General features: G+C 44.8%; 7 protein-coding genes across 7 annotated transcripts; 4 read left to right on the forward strand and 3 right to left on the reverse strand.

The window, feature by feature from the left end:
• Positions 1-8,490: 8,490 nt before the first annotated feature.
• On the forward strand, positions 8,491-9,080 carry CCR75_005224 (uncharacterized protein; the record flags this gene model as incomplete). Its single annotated transcript, XM_067963306.1, has 3 exons — positions 8,491-8,572; positions 8,668-8,897; positions 8,961-9,080. The coding sequence occupies 3 exons, from the start codon at positions 8,491-8,493 to the stop codon at positions 9,009-9,011; spliced, it is 363 nt and encodes a 120-aa protein (XP_067815584.1). The 3' UTR covers positions 9,012-9,080.
• A 45-nt stretch (positions 9,081-9,125) lies between these two features.
• CCR75_005223 (uncharacterized protein) lies at positions 9,126-11,123 on the reverse strand (the record flags this gene model as incomplete). Its single annotated transcript, XM_067963305.1, has 11 exons — positions 9,126-9,389; positions 9,444-9,510; positions 9,568-9,723; positions 9,797-9,928; positions 10,000-10,107; positions 10,175-10,263; positions 10,332-10,402; positions 10,465-10,649; positions 10,705-10,805; positions 10,868-10,939; positions 11,027-11,123. 11 exons carry the CDS (start codon positions 11,121-11,123, stop codon positions 9,346-9,348), a joined length of 1,122 nt encoding a protein of 373 aa, XP_067815669.1. The 3' UTR covers positions 9,126-9,345.
• Positions 11,115-13,869, forward strand: CCR75_005221 (uncharacterized protein; the record flags this gene model as incomplete). The annotated part of the gene is made up of 3 exons (XM_067963303.1): positions 11,115-11,288; positions 11,368-11,506; positions 11,577-13,869. 3 exons carry the CDS (start codon positions 11,115-11,117, stop codon positions 12,470-12,472), a joined length of 1,209 nt encoding a protein of 402 aa, XP_067815589.1. The 3' UTR covers positions 12,473-13,869.
• Positions 13,007-13,801, reverse strand: CCR75_005222 (uncharacterized protein; the record flags this gene model as incomplete). The annotated part of the gene is made up of 1 exon (XM_067963304.1): positions 13,007-13,801. One exon carries the CDS (start codon positions 13,799-13,801, stop codon positions 13,007-13,009), a length of 795 nt encoding a protein of 264 aa, XP_067815590.1.
• A 391-nt stretch (positions 13,870-14,260) lies between the features above and the next one.
• Positions 14,261-14,926, forward strand: CCR75_005220 (uncharacterized protein; the record flags this gene model as incomplete). The annotated part of the gene is made up of 2 exons (XM_067963302.1): positions 14,261-14,496; positions 14,558-14,926. Exons 1-2 carry the CDS (start codon positions 14,356-14,358, stop codon positions 14,924-14,926), a joined length of 510 nt encoding a protein of 169 aa, XP_067815588.1. The 5' UTR covers positions 14,261-14,355.
• Positions 14,927-16,201: 1,275 nt separating this feature from the next.
• On the reverse strand, positions 16,202-17,157 carry CCR75_005219 (uncharacterized protein). The gene is made up of 2 exons (XM_067963301.1): positions 16,687-17,157; positions 16,202-16,625 (listed from the first exon to the last, which is right to left on the reverse strand). Exons 1-2 carry the CDS (start codon positions 16,825-16,827, stop codon positions 16,326-16,328), a joined length of 441 nt encoding a protein of 146 aa, XP_067815583.1. The 5' UTR covers positions 16,828-17,157; the 3' UTR covers positions 16,202-16,325.
• A 155-nt stretch (positions 17,158-17,312) lies between these two features.
• CCR75_005218 (uncharacterized protein) lies at positions 17,313-18,840 on the forward strand. The gene is made up of 2 exons (XM_067963300.1): positions 17,313-17,700; positions 17,762-18,840. Exons 1-2 carry the CDS (start codon positions 17,560-17,562, stop codon positions 18,059-18,061), a joined length of 441 nt encoding a protein of 146 aa, XP_067815754.1. The 5' UTR covers positions 17,313-17,559; the 3' UTR covers positions 18,062-18,840.
• The last annotated feature ends 737 nt before the right edge of the window (positions 18,841-19,577 follow it).

Raw genomic sequence — 19,577 nt, forward strand, 5'->3', positions numbered from 1 at the left:
ACCAAGTCTTCTCTTCTTTACAACGCCTTCACTCACCATGGCCAGCAAACCGTGCCGAAGTCCTCCTGAATAGTGGTAACTATTACCACTGGGAGTTTAACATGAGGATGACCCTGGCAAGAAAGATCTGCTGGGACACATCATGTCTATCAAGGACAAGAATGACATCACGGAAGCGTGCCTCGTAAACGACGCCAAGGCGTTAGGCATAATCGCTCAAGGAGTCGAGATTCAGCATCAAACCAAGATACGTTCAGCGACGCGCGCTATGGAGGCATGGAGAACGCTTCGTGACTTCTACAACCGCTCGACTCTTCATAATCGAGTTGTGATGACGCGCCGACTCCACGAATTCAAGATGGAGAGTGGTACAAGCATGGCGGAATATCTTGACGCTTTCGACGAGCTGGTTGTTGGACTCCAGACGATGGGAGAGCCGGTCGTTGAGTCGCGACAGCTCGTGGTACTTCTGAGCAGTCTTCCGTCCGAATATGAGCTGATTTCGTCAATTGTGGAGAATGCAAAGGACGTCACGCTTATTGAGGTGAAGGAGAAGCGTTCGAAGGAATTGGAGAGGGTGCACAGGAAGGAGGCTACAGAGAAAGCGTTTCGCGTTACTGGGAATGCGGTAAAATTTGAAGGCGGGAGGATCAAAAGTCGAAAGGGTGTTGCGTCGCTCAATTTGGGTACCCCACGCAATGAAAGTGGATTTAAGGGCAAGTATTTTAAATGTGACCAGTTTGGTCACATGAAACGGGACTGCCCGGCTGGAAATCGCTTTAGCAGCGGGGATGCAGTATTTGCAGTTGGTAAAGAAAGGACAAAGGGGTGGATGATTGACAGCGCGGCCACATCCCACATGACACCCCACAGGAAGGACTTGTTCGAGTACAAGGGCCTAGAAACAAGTTCGAATTTACGATTGCGGACGGCAAGAAGTTGCTCGTCAAAGGATCCGGGTCAGTTTAATTAACCGGTTTGGATGGGAAAGGCATACGCATGGTTGAAATTCTATTTATTCCGGGGCTTGACAGAAGACTATTGTCAGTGGGTAAACTTGCGGAACGTGGAATGAGTGTGGAGTTCTCGCGTTCGTCGTGCGTCATCTGGAAGAAGGATCAAGCTATTGCTTCAGGAACAAAGCTGGGGAAAGCTTATATGCTTGACTGTGGGAAGGAGAAGCTTTTCTCGTGGGATATTCCAGTTTCGACACTGAGTGGAAGCTATGGCATGCTCGTATGGGACATCCGAGCAAGGATGCTTTGTTAAAGACTCAACGATCGCCCGAAGGCATCCCTATGATCAAAAAAATTACGGAAACATTGTGTGTTGGATGTTTGAACGGCAAGCAGACAGTCACGATGTTCCCTTCACGATTGATGACAAGAACGACACGTGTGCTCGAGCGTGTGCACACGGATGTCATCGGGCCAATGAGAACAATCTCGAAGGAAGGTGCCAAGTATGTCCTTACATTTGTCGATGACTACTGAAGGTATGTCTCAATTTTTCCGATTAAAAACAAGAACGAAGTGGCTGGTAAATTCGAGGAATTCAAGATGATGTACGAGAACCAGTTGGGTGAACGGACGAGGCGTTTACGCTCTGATATTGGAACCGAAAATTGTGAACAAGACTATGGCTAGCATATGTCAACAGAATGGCATCATGCATCAGCGCTCTGTTCCATACAGCCCTCAACAAAACGGAGTGGCGGAGCGCATGAACAGAACTATCATGGAGAAGGCCTGCAGTATGCTGTACTACAAGGGTGTCTCGACTGAATGGTGGGCGGAAGCTGCGAGTACAGCTGTGTACCTCATTAAACGCTCCAGCAATACGGCGAATCGCGACATCATGCCATACGAGTTGGCCTTCAAATTGAAGCCTCGAATGGATCATTAACGCGTGTTCGGGTCGCATGGATACGCTCACATTGACGATGCGGAGAGGACATAGCTTGAGCCCAAGAGTTTCAAGTGTATGTTCCTCGGCTATGCTGATAATTTTAAAGGCTGCCGCGTGTATTAATTAGAGAATGCCAAGGTCAAGGTGACCCCTTCAGTGAAACCGGATGAACGTGAAGTGGATGGAATATACGAAACGCAAGTAATAAAGCCAGCAACAGTCATTCAAGTGACAAAGGACAATGACGAAGCAACGATTCAGCATTCCGAGACTAGACAGCCCATTTTGGATGAACCTATGGAGATTGTCGAAGAAATGGTCACAGATGTCGAAATGGAAAATGTAGAACATACACCATGTGTCGCGGTACCACGTTTGCTTGCTCCAGAATGCCCTGTTGAAAACAGACTGGAGCTAACAGAGTTTCGACCCCAGTTTCAAGAGCAACATGAACATCGAGTGATATTTCGGCCAGAAGTGGAGCGTACTTGGACATTGACACAGCTTTTCTCAACAGTGTGTTGACGGACAACGTCATTATGGAGGTTTCGCTTGGTATCGACAATGCTCAAGGATATGTATGTCAGCTAAACAAGGCTATGTACGGATTGAAACAAGCAGCAAGTGCTTGGAACAAGACTATACATCGTGTATTTGTTAAAAATGGTTTCAAGAGCTGTGGTGTGGATCAGTGTGTGTATGTTAAGCAATCCAAGGAAGGTTTCATCTACGTTGGACTGTATGTTGATGATATGATAATCCCAGCAAAAACAAACGACGATATCAACCAAGTAAAGAAAGTGCTCAAGAACGAATATAAATGAAGGAATTGGGCAAGGCAAATTTACTCTGGGCATGGAGATCGATAACGACAGAACAGCAATGACGCTCATGATCAAGCAGACTCGCTACATCGACGACGTGGTTGAAAGGTTTGGTCAACACGATGCCAAGAATGTCGACAACCCGTGCGTATCAGGATTAAAGCTATCGTCATCACAGTCTCCTACTATAGAAGATGGATGTTCGGTCATGCGCTCGAAGCCATACCGTTCTTTGATTGAATGTCTTCTGTACATTACGACTTGTACCCGCCCATACGTTGCGTACGTAATGACTCAACTGTCACGCATTCTGGACAACCCCGGGCTGCAACATTGGAGCGCGGCAATTCGTGGTTTGCGCTACTTGAAGACTACGCATCAAACCGGAATCGTCTACCAAGGCAGTGGCAGGGTTGCAGTCAACGCGTGCTCGGATGCTGATTGGGGCAGTAACACCGATGATAGACGCTCGGTTTCAGGGGTTATGATCATGATTGCAAGCGCCCCAGTAGTATTCAAGTCCAAGTACCAGCAAACAGTTGCGCTCAGTTCGGCGGAGGCTGAGTATATGGCTCTTAGCCTACGCACACAAGAAGTTTTGTAGACGCGAGAAATGTTGGAAGACATGGGTCACGAGCAAGTGGGAGGCACACAAGTATGGGAAGACAACCAAGGAGCAATCGCTTTGGCTAGCAACGCCTGATACCACGCTAGAACGAAGCATTTGGATATTATGCTCCATTTTATTCGAGACAACGTGCAACAAGGATACCTAAAGATCGACTATATTGACACGAAGATTCAACTCGCAGACATGTTGACAAAGGCACTGGGGACCAAGCGTCTAATATACCTGCTTTAAGCGAGTAGCATCGTCCCTAAGCACAGTAAATATTAGCGGTGAGTGGGAGTGTTGGAATTGCACCGCTAAATACTGATGGTAACGTGTTATGAGATTAACGAATTTAGCTCAAGTGGTTAAATCGTGGGGAAAAAGGCGTTCTTCAAACTTGGCGTGAGTTTAAATCCCTTAATGATAAAGTTAAAAACGGTTACTGGTGTTTAGGGTTCACCAGGGTACGCTCCTCTGAAGTCACGTCCCCTTCCATCTTTTGTGTTTCTCCTTGAGGTTATCATTCGTAAAAACTGTTTTTACTAAGCGTAATTACCAACCGGCATGGACCAATTAATGAGAGTTAGATAATGAGTGGCTCAGAGTAATGCTAACTAGATCTAACTCAATAAAACTTACTTCGGAATTTGTCCTCTAATCAACAAATAGTTAAGTTTTTTTCGTTTTTATTTTTATAATACCTATCAAGTTGCAGCCCTTAATAGTCTCCTTGTCACCTCCTCTCGAATCCTGTCCTGTCATATCGTCTTGTCGCCACTTTGTTGCTTGATGCCGGACGGGTCACGAGCAAGTGGGAGGCACACAAGTATGGGAATACAACCAAGGAGCAATTGCTTTGGCTAGCAACGCCTGATACCACGCTAGAACGAAGCATTTGGATATTATGCACCATTTTATACGAGACAACGTGCAACAAAGATACCTAAAGATCGACTATATTGACACGAAGATTCAACTCGCAGACATGTTGACAAAGGCACTGGGGACCAAGCTTCTAATATACCTGCTTTAAGCGAGTAGCATCGTCCCTAAGCAAATATTAGCGGTGAGTGGGAGTGTTGGAATTGCACCGCTAAATACTGATGGTAACGTGTTATGAGATTAACGAATTTAGCTCAAGTGGTTAAGTCGTGGGGAAAAAGGCGTTCTTCAAACTTGGCGTGAGTTTAAATCCCTTAATGATAAAGTTAAAAACGGTTACTGGTGTTTAGGGTTCACCAGGGTACGCTCCTCCGAAGTCACGTCCCCTTCCATCTTTTGTGTTTCTCCTTGAGGTTATCATTCGTAAAAACTGTCTTTACTAAGCGTAATTACCAACCGGCATGGACCAATTAATGATAGTTAGATAATGAGTGGCTCAGAGTAATGTTAACTAGATCTAACTCAATAAAACTTACTTCGGAATTTGTCCTCTAATCAACAAATAGTTAAGATTTTTTCGTTTTTATTTTTATAATACCTATCAAGTTGCAGCCCTTAATAGTCTCCTTGTCACCTCCTCTCGAATCCTGTCCCGTCATATCGTCTTGTCGCCACTTTGTTGCTTGATGCCGGACGCCATCGTTAACCTGCCTCACTTCTTACGATATTTTGATCGCTCGGAGTCATCTGCTTTTCTTCCGTTAAATCTGCTGCATTTTGGAGTGTCTGACTGCAATAGCCGCTAGACTCTTCGCAGGTCTAGTCACTTAGCCTAAGCGATGTGAACCTCATCTACAAAATAGTTTATCAATGCCAGCAGCGCAACGGCAATTGCTTAATGATTGAAGAATGTTAACAGTGGTATGCGATTCTTGCAATGCGACGACTAAAGCGTCAAATTGAGCAAGAGCACACAGTTGTTGAAATGCTAGACAAGCGACCTGCCAAACGTGAATGGTGTCTGAGCTCTAATTGGAATTTATGACCCACAAACCTGTAAAATGAACCACGCTTTCGAATAACGCTACATTCGAGGACTTTTAGTCAGTAGTTGGAAATCTCTTATGGATATCGCGTTAAACAAGACCAGAGTTCTCGTGTGCGGCTCAGAAGCTCACACATCGCTGCTGGACTCCGGCCGTGGGAGACTGAAAGCTGGCCAAGCGTGTGTCACGTTTGTCAGTGGTACTTGCCAAATCTCCATATGAAGCCTGATAGCGAGCACAATTCCACATCGGCTTGTGTCACACACAGACCTGACAATGCAGGCCATACGAAGGACCGGGAATTGATTAGCGCTGGAATACAATTCGTTAACGGGATGATAGCTCGATAGCACTGCTGGAAGCAGACCTCTGTTGCTGTGTCGACTGCAGAAGCCGAGTTTGTGGCAGCTGCTACTGGTGATATGTAGATGTATGGAATCAAGGAGCTTGTGGTAGATATGGGTATGCAGATCACGACACCAGTCGTCCTTTGCTTCCATGACAAGGCAACGATCCAGCAGCTTGACGATGAGGCAGCGTCAGCGAATGCAAAACACGTTGATATCAAGCTCAAGTTTCTACGCGACTACACGGCCAAGGGCACGATGGAGACGAAGACAATGGTGGCTAATATGCTAACAAAAACGCTACTACCGTCACGAATCCATAAGTCATCAGACTAAAGCTTAAACATTTAGGCGAGAGGACTGTTGGAAGTTAATTGGTGTTCTGTGTCGTGTATGTGTCGTGCACCTCGATGGCAAATTCACTCAAAGCATGAGATTTCAAGTGCCTCGAATGACTGCTCGAAGATCATGGAAATATCTATGAGACTCTTCGTTACGCTTCTTATCTGCGCACGACATGTTAAGCTTCAACTCCAATACCAACAGCAGCATTGATGCCGTGTCGAAAGCATATTTCTGCCATCCAAATTAATTTAGGGATAAGTACCAAAATACCCCTGACAAATGCAGAAAAGACGGAAATACCCCTGTACTTTTATAAATGACCAAAATGCCCCTGGCTATAGCCTATATATATATATACAGAAAACCGTTGCGCACAGCATAATCACATCACTTTACCTCACCGCCGCGCGCCTACCTCACTTCTTCTCCGCGCCAATTATGGCGGAATATCAGCTTACCGTTGGAACGGAGTTTGCAAATGGGAAAAGCTGCCGCGAAGCAGTCAAAGCGATTGCCATCGCTGAACGGTTCGAGCTCGCGGTGATCAAAAGTGACAAACGACGCTTCACAGTGGCTTGCGTGCAAGAAGGCTGCTCCTGAAGGCTGCTCCTGAAGGCTGCACGCTGCAAAACTTGCCGACGCACCAACGTTCACCATCAGGACTCTGCGAGACGAACACTCTTGTCAAGTGTGACTCACCTTGACCACCAACAGGCATCAATTTCTTGGGTTGCGAGCGATGTCGAGGCCACAACACCCCGAAAAGCATCTAGAAAGAGTAGTTTGGCATTCCGTCTAGTTCCAAAAGGGGTTTCCAGTTGCTTCAGAAGGAGACCGTTGATAAGCTCGTGGGTTGTAGAAGCAGAAAAGACGGCCTTCCAGTTGCCTTGGCGGTCTTTACAGCGAGCGTAGTAGACGCGTTTCGGCTCGCAGGCCAGTATGACGTTGCGCTTCAAAATAACACGGCGGGAGACTGAATAATTGTCCCTTTTTCGAACGAGAAAGACTCGTTAAAGTGAGGTGATGATGCTGTGCGCAACGGTTTTCCGTATATATAGGCTATAGCCACACACGGTCGTACTAAGTTCGACCGTGTCCCGCTTTTCGGGAACCACTTATTTCAGATCATTTATCCTTGGTCTATATAGAGCCTTTTGGCTTCCAAGTCACGCCGACTCAATCGGTGCGTGGTTGGCAGTAGGCAGACGCGTACCCAAAGACGGGTAATAAGTGTCTTCGCTCAAATATGTTGAGCGCGACATCCCTCCAACGAGGATGACGGTGCGTCTAGCGACAGGCGCATCGATAACAGTAATGAAACGCGTAGTGAAATTTCACTACAGTTACGTTCGGCATTTACGCCACAAAACGAAGAAAGCTCTAGCCCGGTTGACCGTACACCATGGATCGAAGCCGCACTGAGGCTATAGACTCATAAAGTTGGAGAGTCTTTTTATGATTAGGGTTTCCGACATTTAACTATGAAATATGTTACGGACTTATGGCAAATGAGTTAACTCTATAGTTAACTTCGGAGGCGCTATCAAATGAGGTGTATAAGCGCCTACACTTAATCCGTCTATCGACCCACAGAAGTTCCATCCAACATGGACATATTGGATGAAGAAGGAGGGAGCTTTCAAGCCTTCTAGAAGGTTATCACGCCACGCGTCGCACCTGAAGGCTAAGCTTAGTCGTTTTAGCTACAGCGATGGTCTTTTATGGCATCAGCTGTCACATTGTGATCGTGGCATGACATCAAACGCATTTGCTTGACACCAGACGTCCTTGCAAAAGTTGACGCGGAGAATTCGACGGATTTGGCATGTACGGGACTCATTCTCGTCGCGCAGCACTTGATAATCACGTGACGCCCTCGTGGCTGACGTTCCTGACGTCGTTCGCGAGTATGAGAGCGACTTGTAGGCTGGCGATGGGGAGTCATCCTTATCATCGGCCGACACATTTTGTAAGATATCCTCCTATAACTCCGCGAAAAGACCCGACCTACGAGCCGCTTCGCAATTCATTGTCTTAGAATGCACCAAAAATCACCGTTTCGATTGATACCTTCTATACGGTAAAGAGAAAAACCGTCTCCCGTGCCGTCACCCGCACTAGTTCCTGTGCGTGGAGATTAGGATGATGTAAGCCATCATAATAAAAGTTCTTGTGGTATCCCTCCTTCAGTGGGTCGCATACAGATCAAGAGTAGAAGCGCCTACTCTCGAACTATTATTAACCAAGACATTTAATGTCTCGGTTTCTTCCTGGGATTGATCCACAGGCTGCCGAGGGATTAATCCCTCGGCAGCCTGTGGATAAATCCCAGCATTTTGTTCATTTATAAAAGTACAGGGGTATTTCCGTCTTTTCTGCATTTGTCAGGGGGTGTTTTGGTACTTTTCCCATTAATTTATTATTAAAATGGAAATATTATCATCAGTTTTGAAATAAAAAAAAAGTAACTTGTCAAGCCAATCAGATGCGTGGGTCGCAGTGACAATATTTTATCTTATTTCATCATGAAAAGTGCAGTAATCTCACCCGCACTTTCAATCTGGTGGAAGCTTGGCGCACTCTCAGGCGCCAGCGGTGTTCTACTCGGTATATTTACATTAATTGCGAGAAATATCAATCGGAAGTTATTATAGCGGCGGCAGCTCACTAATTTGGCGTCGATGTCTGGTCATAATCTATAGGATCCTTTGGAGCGCATGGACTCAAAAATTACGTGAAGGATCCGCATATGTTAAAAAATTGGGAAACGGCATCGCGCTACCAAATGATCCATTCGGTCGTGTTGCTAGTCACACCAATGTGTCGACGACCGGGTCTTGCCGGAGGACTTATTGCCACAGGCACGCTCCTTTTCTCCGGATCGCTGTATGCCATGACATTGACCGATCAACGAAAACTCGGAATCATCACGGTTTGTTGCAGCAATCTGAGAAAGCTAAACACGTTAACTATTACTTAATGCTTGATATTATAGCCGATCGGGGGCGTTGCGATGGTTGCAGGATGGCTCGCGTTGCTTTTGTAGTTTTAATGTAGGCAGATTTCTAATTTCTAAGTGCCAACCAATAATTAATTGCAATTCTTTTCAACGACATCGTGGATTCAAGAGCATTTTGCAAGATCGAACTTAAACAAGTGGTCTTTGATGATCGCATGGTTTTTCATAATTAAAAGAGGATCATTCCACGTTTCTATTGTCACCGTCAAACTCAGAACTTTAAAAAGTTTCAATGAAAATGTGACAAGTCGTTGTAGCTGTTGCAATGACGTCGGCTTCACCTGGGGTACCGGAACTAAGGGACGACACACTCGAGTGCTCGTTCAAGAATTTGTGACGTGAAATTGATAAAAAGTGAAGTCTAGTATGTGTCATCCGTTTTATCGCGCACACCTCGCTCCGACACTAGACACCATTTAAACTTTTTAAACATGGGATTAGATGATCACGAACGTATACCTTCAAAAAATGCCGAGTCGTGGGGAAGCGTGGCTGACTTCATAAGTCGAGCAACTCGACAGTCTGCCTACGGTCATTCATTACAAGTTAATCCCATCTAGAATCAAGAATGGTGGAGCCATACCTTCCATTCGAAGAGTACTCGATTTTCAATTGAATGCGCCCAGCTTTCACCTAGAAACCGCGAAAACAGTGAGCAGCACTCTAGAAGCGGCACATGATAAACGCACCTAATGCTGGCACTTGTCGGTCTGTAGTCGATGCCTTCGTCGTGACATGACTGATTAGTAAGACCTACATCAAAACTTGTGAGCTCTTCAGAAACCTGGATTGTATGGCAATTCATAACATACAGCCACGTTGAAATCTGTAGCAAGCTTGTTTAATAATGAAGCCACATCGTCTAATGCTCTTGTTCGTTGGTTGTAGTCTTCAAACCCGTGGCGAAAATGAAACGCAATTGTGTCAATGACTACAAGCTTGCACTGCACCATACATTCGTTCAAGTGAGTTATTTCATACCAATTGCTTCGTACAAAAGCACACAATAGATGACCTCAATCACAGTTTTAAAGTAAGATGGCAGGGAGTGGAGTACTTCCATTTGCTCGACAAAATCATGCACACGGTAGTAGGTGATTCCACGCAGTAAATCGTCTCGTGTCTACAGCGACGTGAAATAGCTTTCATCAATTGCAGCCATTTTAGTAAAGAAAATACTTGTAATGGACCAGTCTTGAAGCCCCAAGTTGACTAAAGTCCGCTAAACAATGCTCTGCCATCGATGCCACACGCTCAATGATAAAACTCCCTTCGCTATCTGTAAGAAACGCACTTATCCATTAAATTCTCAATTCAAGCTGCTTGTCACATGATAAATGATCAGACCAATAAATACTGCAGATGAAGGTTTTCCAGACGTATTCTGTAAAAATTGCGCTGCCAAGCAAGCATGAATTCTGTGCATTGCCACTTAAATAAAAGAGCAACACGACATCTCATTTAGCTTATCAACGCTAACCCAAACTGTGTTTTTCCAGTGCCTGGACCTCCACCTATAGTAATCTTCCAGTTTAAAAGCGTCATAATGCTTTTAGGAGTTTTATACTCACATATTTCGATGATTTCCCCTCGCTGTAGACCGCCACCTAGCAGTCTGTCAATACCCAATAGTCTTGTAGTAATTGGCTCACTACTAGTCACTTTCTAAGAGCACATAGAGTGAGCACCCTTTTCTCGAAGTACCCATGATTGAACGCACCTGTAGCAGATCTAACGCTGTGTCTCCTACAATCACCCTGTTGGCCTTTGACCGTGCGAGCTCTAGTACTTCGACAGCATCTTTAACATCGATTTTTGCTTCTATAAAGACAAAGCATACTAAGCAAATAATTCAAGTAATCACGTCAAACATTTTTATCTACCATTTGCTAATTCACGTGCCGAGATGTCCACCAAGTCTTTTTGGTACCGAAACCCGGCTCGGAACAGCGCCACTAGATTGAGAAAAAAGACACACACGCCACACTTTGCATCAGCTAGAGAAATTATCGCAAGAATTTTATGATCGTAAGCTTTCGTACCCATCACTGAAGGCGCTAGTCCGCACGCGGCAAGCGGGACGTCCATGTTGCCGTCACTCTTTCGTTTGCAGAAATTCGATTCGTCAAAATGCTGCATTTTGGGATTGGTAGAAATTACGTTAAACTCACCTCCGATCATTTCCGCAACTCGGTCCCCATGGCCCTACGCCCGAGTCTCCAGGCGCTTCGCTCGCTTCCAGTGCGTCGTGTTTTAGTACAAAACTTAAGTATAGCCCCGCACGCTGCCGACAAGTTTGTCGTGGTGCGTTTAATATCCATCGATGTGACACGAAATAGAGCGCAACATTACATAGTGAAAATCCGTTTTTATTCGCGAGTAGGAATTTCCAGAGGAGCATGAAGGTCTGAACATTGAGTTTAATTGGTCATTGGCCGCCGATGACGTGATTTCGCATGGGGACGCCTATCGCAACCTCAGGTGGCCGAAACTTGAGGAGCTAGCGAAGCGGGAAAAGCTTAGTAAGGATGCTTATGATGAAAGTGTGGATTCTTATGTTTTTATCTGGCTAATTAATCACCAATGTTACAGCTGGCAAGAAAGTAGCGATTGACGAAGTGGACGTGAGTATTGTCTTTAACGATTTTGAAGGCCTGTACGAAAAGGTGACGGAGCACCTATCCACGGAGCCTAATCTGTACACTCAGGACGGGGCCGTGGGCTCTTTTAAAGATGATCGCACGCGTGTACGTGTCATCTCGGACTCAGCTCTGGTAGCACTATTTGCCCAGACCTTACTAGTGCGTGTGCCAATTAAAGACACGCATGCGGCTCGGCCCATTGTTATCTACGTTGCCACAAGTGGTGAATTCAAAGATCAGGAGCCCCAAGCTCAGCTTCTGTTCGATAATGACGATGAAGGAGCTCCATTTGTCAAAGTCGTCATCACAGGTGCAGCTGATTTGTCAACGATTCAAGACGCCATTGGCCTGGCGAAGAAGAAGTTGCTTGATGTCGCCGAGTCTGAGTCACTCGTCGTTCCTGCTGATGTTTTAATGAAAGAAGACACCACGGCTTTAGTGTTTAATGCTTCTGGTGCTGGACGAGCTGCTGCGATTGATAACAACCTGCTCTACAGTGCTCACTTGAATATATGGAACTCCTTAGGCGTAACTTCGCTTTTCGGTGGCGCAATTGTCGACGCTGGCAGCAAGGTGTCCAGGAAGCACGTGGTACATACGAGCGATGGTAAGGCAGTACATGTGCCGTGCAACAATTTAGTGGAACATCCGACGGCTGCAATTTTTATCGACAAGGCCATTAAAGGCGTTCAATCTATTTCTTCTGAAGAAGCTGCGGCGCGTTTGAAGAAGATGGATGCTTCGGCTGACGTAAACAAGTTTGTGGCTTTTCTTCAGAAGGCTGGCACAAAAAGCTTTGTTGTTTCCAGCGATGCCGAAGTGGAAAATGCATTGAAAAAGATGTAAGAGTATTGTCACATCAAACAATGAACCGATGGGAAGCAAATGGTATCAAAATATGATTTTTCTAGATTATTGGCTCTGTACAGATGGTGGGATCATTTTTTTAGAATGCACCTATTGACCCTATTCGCTTTCGAAAAAGTGTTGTTACTAACGTCAAGATTTTTTCCGTCATCAAATACATTTAAATCCTCGCTATCATTTTCTTCCATCACGCAACAAATCCACTTTCGTCATGACTTTCTGTTTTCTTATTCTACTTTGTAATACTTTTTTTCTTATTTGCGCAACATTCTACAGCTGGCTTAATCTACTACCATTTATGGACCTTTACATTAAAATGAATCTCGATCCGTCCTTTACCACAGCAGCCTCGACATACATGACTACACGCACGATCCTCGTCGCAGCGGTCGCAGAATATTAAGATCTGCGTGCTCTAGGGAGCCTATTCTTCGTAAGACGCACATCTACAGCACCTCTCGTACCTCCGTCGCCCCCTTGCGCCCTAGGTTGTTTCTAAGCCAGACGCATCAACTAAATCCAGACGCCATCGTCATCTTCAGCCGCAGCAGCCCCATCGTCGGATTTCGACGACTCGGCACGCACTACAGGGTTATGGTCGCTAATGTTATTCTTCACAGACGTCTCTTTCTTCATGCGTGCCGCGCCGTAGGATACCGAGAATTCTAATGTAAGAAACCATGACATTTTTTCTTCGGCCGAGTCAAAACACAGCTTTATGGTGCGGCTTCGATTCAGAGAGCACACGACCCCAAAGCGCTTTCCGTCCCAATCATCTACGGCACGAATAAGTCCCGATAACGCAAGCTCCGCGTCATCGTCCTCGGACTCGTAGCAGCTAAAACTATCGTTTTTAATCACCACAAAAAACCGCGTCCAGACATCGTCGTCCGTGAGGCAGTGGGCCCACCCTTCTTTACTAGTCGGCGTCTTGTTCGTCCGCGGTTTCTTAACTGCTGCGGACAGTACAGCAAGCCAGGCAGCATAGGCCACGTGGGTGTCTGCAATAAGTCGCACCTCCTTGCCATTCACCAAATGGAGCGACAGTCCGTTCTTCTCCGTAGTGAGCGCAGCCACATCTACGAACTCCAGCACGCCGCGAGCCCCACGACTGGTATCCTCACTATCAAAGTACGTCAATACTTTGCCATTAAGCGTAAAATATCGCCGCGCCCACGAGCGCAACGTCTCCTTCTGCTTTCGCATCCATCCTTGCATCTGGATCTCATTCTCGTCCGACAATCCCGACCCTTCTGACGACGAGCTTCCTCGCATCATGTTGCGGATGCTTCGGCCGGTTGGGGGCATTGTGGACACTAGCGTGGGTCAATAGAGTGCCTTTCTAAAGTAGCTCGGCACCGAAAACCAGATGACCCGGAGGTGTCCTGCCGCTGGCTTGACTGTAAAAGAGGGAGTAAAGAAGTGAACTGGTGTAATATACAGTCGACGATAGTCCGGCCTCAGTTTAAGCATACTTGATTTAAGTGACCACTTCGGTGCGTACATACCGCGTCATATTTTTGGGGTTGTTCTAATCAAACCCCTTAAGATCGGATTGCCTCGACCGAATCCGAAAGTTGGTGTATATTACATGAGCCTAATTTTTTTTGGCAGATGTCGATGCCACGATGCCAACTGTGAGAATATTAGTTGCGCAAGGTAATAGATTTTTTTAGGCTGATATCAAGTTATTTTATCTTCAATACGGCATTTTGATACAGAAGAAATGCAATTCTAATAAAATGTCACAATCTGTGTCACTTTGCGTCGCCGCGTCCCTGAGTTAGCGTCGCATTGATCTCGAGCCTTCATGCCTCCGAGAAATTCATTTTCAATTGGTCGCTGTGGTGCGCATATTAAGAATGGGAGCATTTGCAGAGTGTCTAGAAGAAAAGGAGCGTGTGAAGGCTTGTTACAGTGATTGGTTCCAGAAGCTCTGGGGAGGCTCGCTCGAACGCTCTAAATGCGAGCAAGAAACGGAGGACTACCGCAATTGCGTACAGGTGCGGCGACCCGTCAATAGTATTGACTGAAAGACACTTACGTGATGCTCTTTTGCTGCAGGATGTGATGAAAAACCGTAAGGAAGAAGGCAAGCGCAAACTTAACCTTGATGACGAAAACGACTGGATGGACCAAATGAAAGACAAAACGCACGGTGCGGCCGACGAAGCCAAGAGTCGTGCCCGCAATGCGCAGAATCGAGTTTACGATGAAAAAGAGAACGCGAAGAGTAGTTTGAGAAGTAAGGCCTCGGACGTGACGTCCAAAGTGCAAGACACGGCTGAGTCGTGGGTTGACTCAGTCAAGGGTTTTACGAAAAAGGCGGACAAGAAAGCACGCAAATATGCTGACGATCAGGATAATAAGGCCCGCAAATATGCTGATGATCAGGATAATAAGGCCCGCAAATATGCTGAAGATCATAAGTAATCACACTACTGCAGAATGCCACTGGCAGTAGATGTGCCGCCCGAGATACGCATCATTAATGCACATGGCTTTAGGTGCAATAGCAATTTGACATAATGAATTTACCAATTTTCTTCTTTGACCACAATATTTTCAGCCAATCGTTGGACCAAAATGTCGATAGGGATGGGAGTTTTGGTAAAGATATTTTACATGTTGTGTGATCTTGCGTGCGATGTTTGTTCCCTTTTTGAGACTATTTTTAGAGCCAAAATAGTCTCATAAGGGAGCAAATAATTGCGTCATTTTGTGGTTACACGATGTTGATTGCATCACTTTGCATCTGTCAAAAACGACCTTTAATCCATCTTATTACTTGAAAATTAATATATTGAAAACAACGGTGAGCTTTAAACTCATCAGCTGCTAAATTTGACTTGTCCTTCACGTTGTCCATCCAGTGGTCATCGTCGTCGTACTTGCGTGTATTTTTTTCTTTACGGCGCATTCTCGCTTCCTGCAGCAAAAAAAGCGTCAAATGTCTGATGAAGTAGGTTGAACGTATGTTGCACTGCTTCCTTTGACGCTTTTTTTTGATGAAGTAAAATGTCTTCGAAAATGCAAGAGACGGCGGATTCGTGGGCTGATAAGAGCAGAGGGGTTTGCCAAGACGGCGGATAGCAAGGCCATGATTACAATGTGGATGATAATTAAGTGGCCATGTTGGGGCTTTGCCTTCATGATGGAATGTGCTGAAATGATTATAAGCAATCTGGTGCTGCTGCCTAGTCGCTGTCACCGAGGTGATGTTGCTGCAGCTAAGGTTGTTGGTGATAAAATTTAGTAATATAATACATATGACTTACATTTTATGAATTTAAAATCTCATGAATTGCTGTCGTGCTCCTCTTTTTGATATTAATATGCTCATGTTATACACAAGCATGCAGGTCACGGCAGGGCTTCCTCATTCTTGACAACTTCAAGCAGATCGATAATCTTTAATAACCAAAGTGATGCAATCAGCATCGTGTAACACCACAAAACGACCCAATTATTTGTTTCATACTGAGACTATTTTACCTCCTATTTATGTGACGCCAAAAATCCAATTCTTTTTTTTCTGACAGCTTCAATATTCTATGGTAGAGGTTACACGCCATCGTTCAGACGAGGCATTACAAATTTATTATTTTTCGCGAAAGGACACTGCGCATATGATCGAAGAGCACGTAAAGCTTCTTTATCAAAATTACCATCCCTATCGACAATATGTGGAAAGATTGGTTGGAAAGATTGATGTTAAAGAAATGATGGTACATTCATTAGATCAAATTGCTGGTGACCTAATACCATATTAATTAATGACGCGTATCTCGGGCGGTAAATTTACTGCCACTGGCATTCGGCAGTAGCGCGATTACTTATAATCGTCAGCATATTTGCGGGCTTTGTTGTCCGCCTTGTTCGTATAACCTTTGACTGAGTCAACCCACGACTCAGCCGTCTCTTGCACTTTGGACGTCACGTCCGAGGCCTTGCTTCTCAAATTACTCTTCGCGTTCTCTTTTTCATCGTAAACTCGATTCCGCGCATTGCGGGCACGACTCTTGGCTTCGTCGGCCGCATCATTCGTTTTGTCTTTAATTTGGTCCATCCAGTCGTCGTCATCGAGGTTGAGTTTGCGCTTGCCTTCTTCCTTGCGGCTTCTCATCGCATCCTGCAGCCAAAGAGTGTTCAGTAAATGTCTTACAGCCAATACTATTGACAAGTCGCCGCACCTGTACGCAATTGCGGTAATCCTCCGTTTCTTGCTCACATTTATGGCGGTCAATCGATCCGCCCCAGAGCTTTTGGAACCAGCCACCATAGCACGCCTTCACACGCTCCTTTTGCTCTTCACACTCAGAAAATGAAACCATCTTTGAAATGGGCTAATTTAATAATGAGGATTCGTGGAATGAAAGTTTGTGATCACGGGACTCTTCATTGGGATGTATCAGTCTTAAGGGCAGCCAACAATAGCAAACGATTTAAAATGGCGCATATAGCGCGAGGCTCAGTATGAAATATTGGACTCTCGTTTCGATCGTCTCCATCAACCCCTTGAACATGTAAAAGGGTGTTTTTTTGGCAACCGTTGAATTCAAATATCTTAAACGTCTACGATCGGTTTCATATCCTTCAGTTTGAACTGAAGGGGCTGCGAGCTAAAAGCGTTTCAAGAACGATGATGGCTTCTGGTGCATATAACAGTGTAGGGTTCATGTACCAAATTTGATACAGCGAAGCCAACAAAACCTTTTGAACCTCTATTCGGACTTGAGTCGTCAAGTACCATAAGCCCAGATCGCGAAAGAATGCATTCGTCGTTTCAAAAGGCGCTTAAAAGTTCGCAGCCACCTCAGAAATCTATTCGCTATAAAACAATTAGGACGTTTCTGCATAAAATTGTAGTAAAAGTAACCAATACTACATGTTTCAGATTTTTATAGCGGGAGTCCAATATTTCATACTGAGCCTCGCACTATGCGCCATTTTAAGTCGTTTGCTATTGTTGGCTGCCCCTAAGACTGATACATCCCAATGAAGAGTCCCGTGATCACAAACTTTCATTCCACGAATCCTCATTATTAAATTAGCCCATTTCAAAGATGGTTTCATTTTCTGAGTGTGAAGAGCAAAAGGAGCGTGTGAAGGCGTGCTATGGTGGCTGGTTCCAAAAGCTTTGGGGCGGATCGATTGACCGCCATAAATGTGAGCAAGAAACGGAGGATTACCGCAATTGCGTACAGGTGCGGCGACTTGTCAATAGTATTGGCTGTAAGACATTTACTGAACACTCTTTTGCTGCAGGATGCGATGAGAAGCCGTAAGGAAGAAGGCAAGCGCAAACTCAATCTCGATGACGACGACTGGATGGACCAAATTAAAGACAAAACGAATGATGCGGCCGACGAAGCCAAGAGTCGTGCCCGCAATGCGCGGAATCGAGTTTACGATGAAAAAGAGAACGCGAAGAGTAATTTGAGAAGCAAGGCCTCGGACGTGACGTCCAAAGTACAAGAGACGGCTGAGTCGTGGGTTGACTCAGTCAAAGGTTATACGAAGAAAGCGGACAACAAGGCTCGCAAATATGCTGACGATCATAAGTAATCGCGCTACTGCAGAATGCGCCTGACTCGGTATGCAATTATACGCGTCATGCATGCGTTTAGCTTAAAATTATTAAGTACATTCCGACATATCATTTCAATGTATTAAAAGTAAAGGAGCAACGCGTAATTTGATCTAATCTGAGCCATTCTTAAAGCGAAGAAGGCATCTAAAAAGGGACAGTGCTGATAATACGGTCATATAGAAGTGAAATAACAACTCGAAATTTTTTGCAAATTTTGTACTCTCAGAAGAATGAAGCTTAAGGCAAAAAGACGGCGAAGCAATCATATTGAGCGATAAGAAACTGATAGTGAATATTCGATGCGTTTTGAGTCAGGCATCGACACAAACACATTTGTATAATAAGTTTTCACATTGGTGTTGGTCTACTAGACGACAACGGCAAGCCTAAACAGTACAATTTGACACAAAAGTAAGAAGCGTAAGGATGCCTCGTGCTTGGATATTAGTATTAATCGACGCATTCATGAGATGCAAAGCATTTTAGAATAACTTTGTATGAATTGGCTTAATGACAATACTGTCATCTAAACAGCGTGCGAAATGTCTTCGAGACAGGCAAATCGCGTGTCTGAGGGGCAACTAGTGTTTGCCGGTCTTCCAGTTCGGGCAGCGGTCTTCTGCCTTGACGCCGACTAGCGCAGTATCGATGTGCTGGCCACATCCCTTCCACGTAGCTTTGTGGCAGGAGGAGCATTCAACTTTCATGCACATTCTCGATATCCTTTGGTTGCTTTAGCTTGTTCGCAAATGGTTGGAGAAAATGCCGACAGATTCTTCTTTGCTCAATTTTTCAATAGAAGTTTCGAATATCTCGATATTCAAGAGATTGTGGCCAATCCAAACGAATTAGCAGCGTTTTCAAAAAGATTTTTTTGCGAGTTTTCGCTTCATAAATATGAGAATATAATTTACCTTTAAGAGTTTGACTATTTATTAAAATGTTATATTTCTCCAAATTGAATAATTTATAAGGTAATATTTCACTTACAGTTCAGAATAACATTTCGTCGGGGAACTCAACACGTGCTACGAAAAGATTAACATGACCCAGCATATTGCACTCCCATTCCTTTAATTCACTAAAACTGCCGCGGAGCTTCCAAACGCTCAAAACTTTGCACGAGTTTGTAGAAGACGATGAACTTGGATCTACTAAATGGCACGGGTGCGCTGTTTGACTTATGTATATCGTTTGATTCCCGCTGGCTAAGGGGACCATATTCTGGCATGTAGAGTTTAACAAGCTTCTGCCAATATTCCGCAAGATTCATGGCATCTGATTGGTAAAAAAACGAAGAATAAAAATAATAAAAATAATAAATTATTAAAATGTGTAAGGATAAACTTGACTGCCGTATTATAATGTTTCGACGACTTTACCGCCATCTAACCCATTGGCACAACAGGATATCCACGCAGCTGGCTTTTCTAAATTTTACCAATAGCATTGCAGTCTAAATAGGAAGCTTTTAAACTTCAACAAGCGCTA

This window comes from Bremia lactucae, linkage group LG8 (assembly GCF_004359215.1).
Source record: "Bremia lactucae strain SF5 linkage group LG8, whole genome shotgun sequence".
In the NCBI taxonomy this organism is placed as follows: Eukaryota; Oomycota; class Peronosporomycetes; order Peronosporales; family Peronosporaceae; genus Bremia; species Bremia lactucae.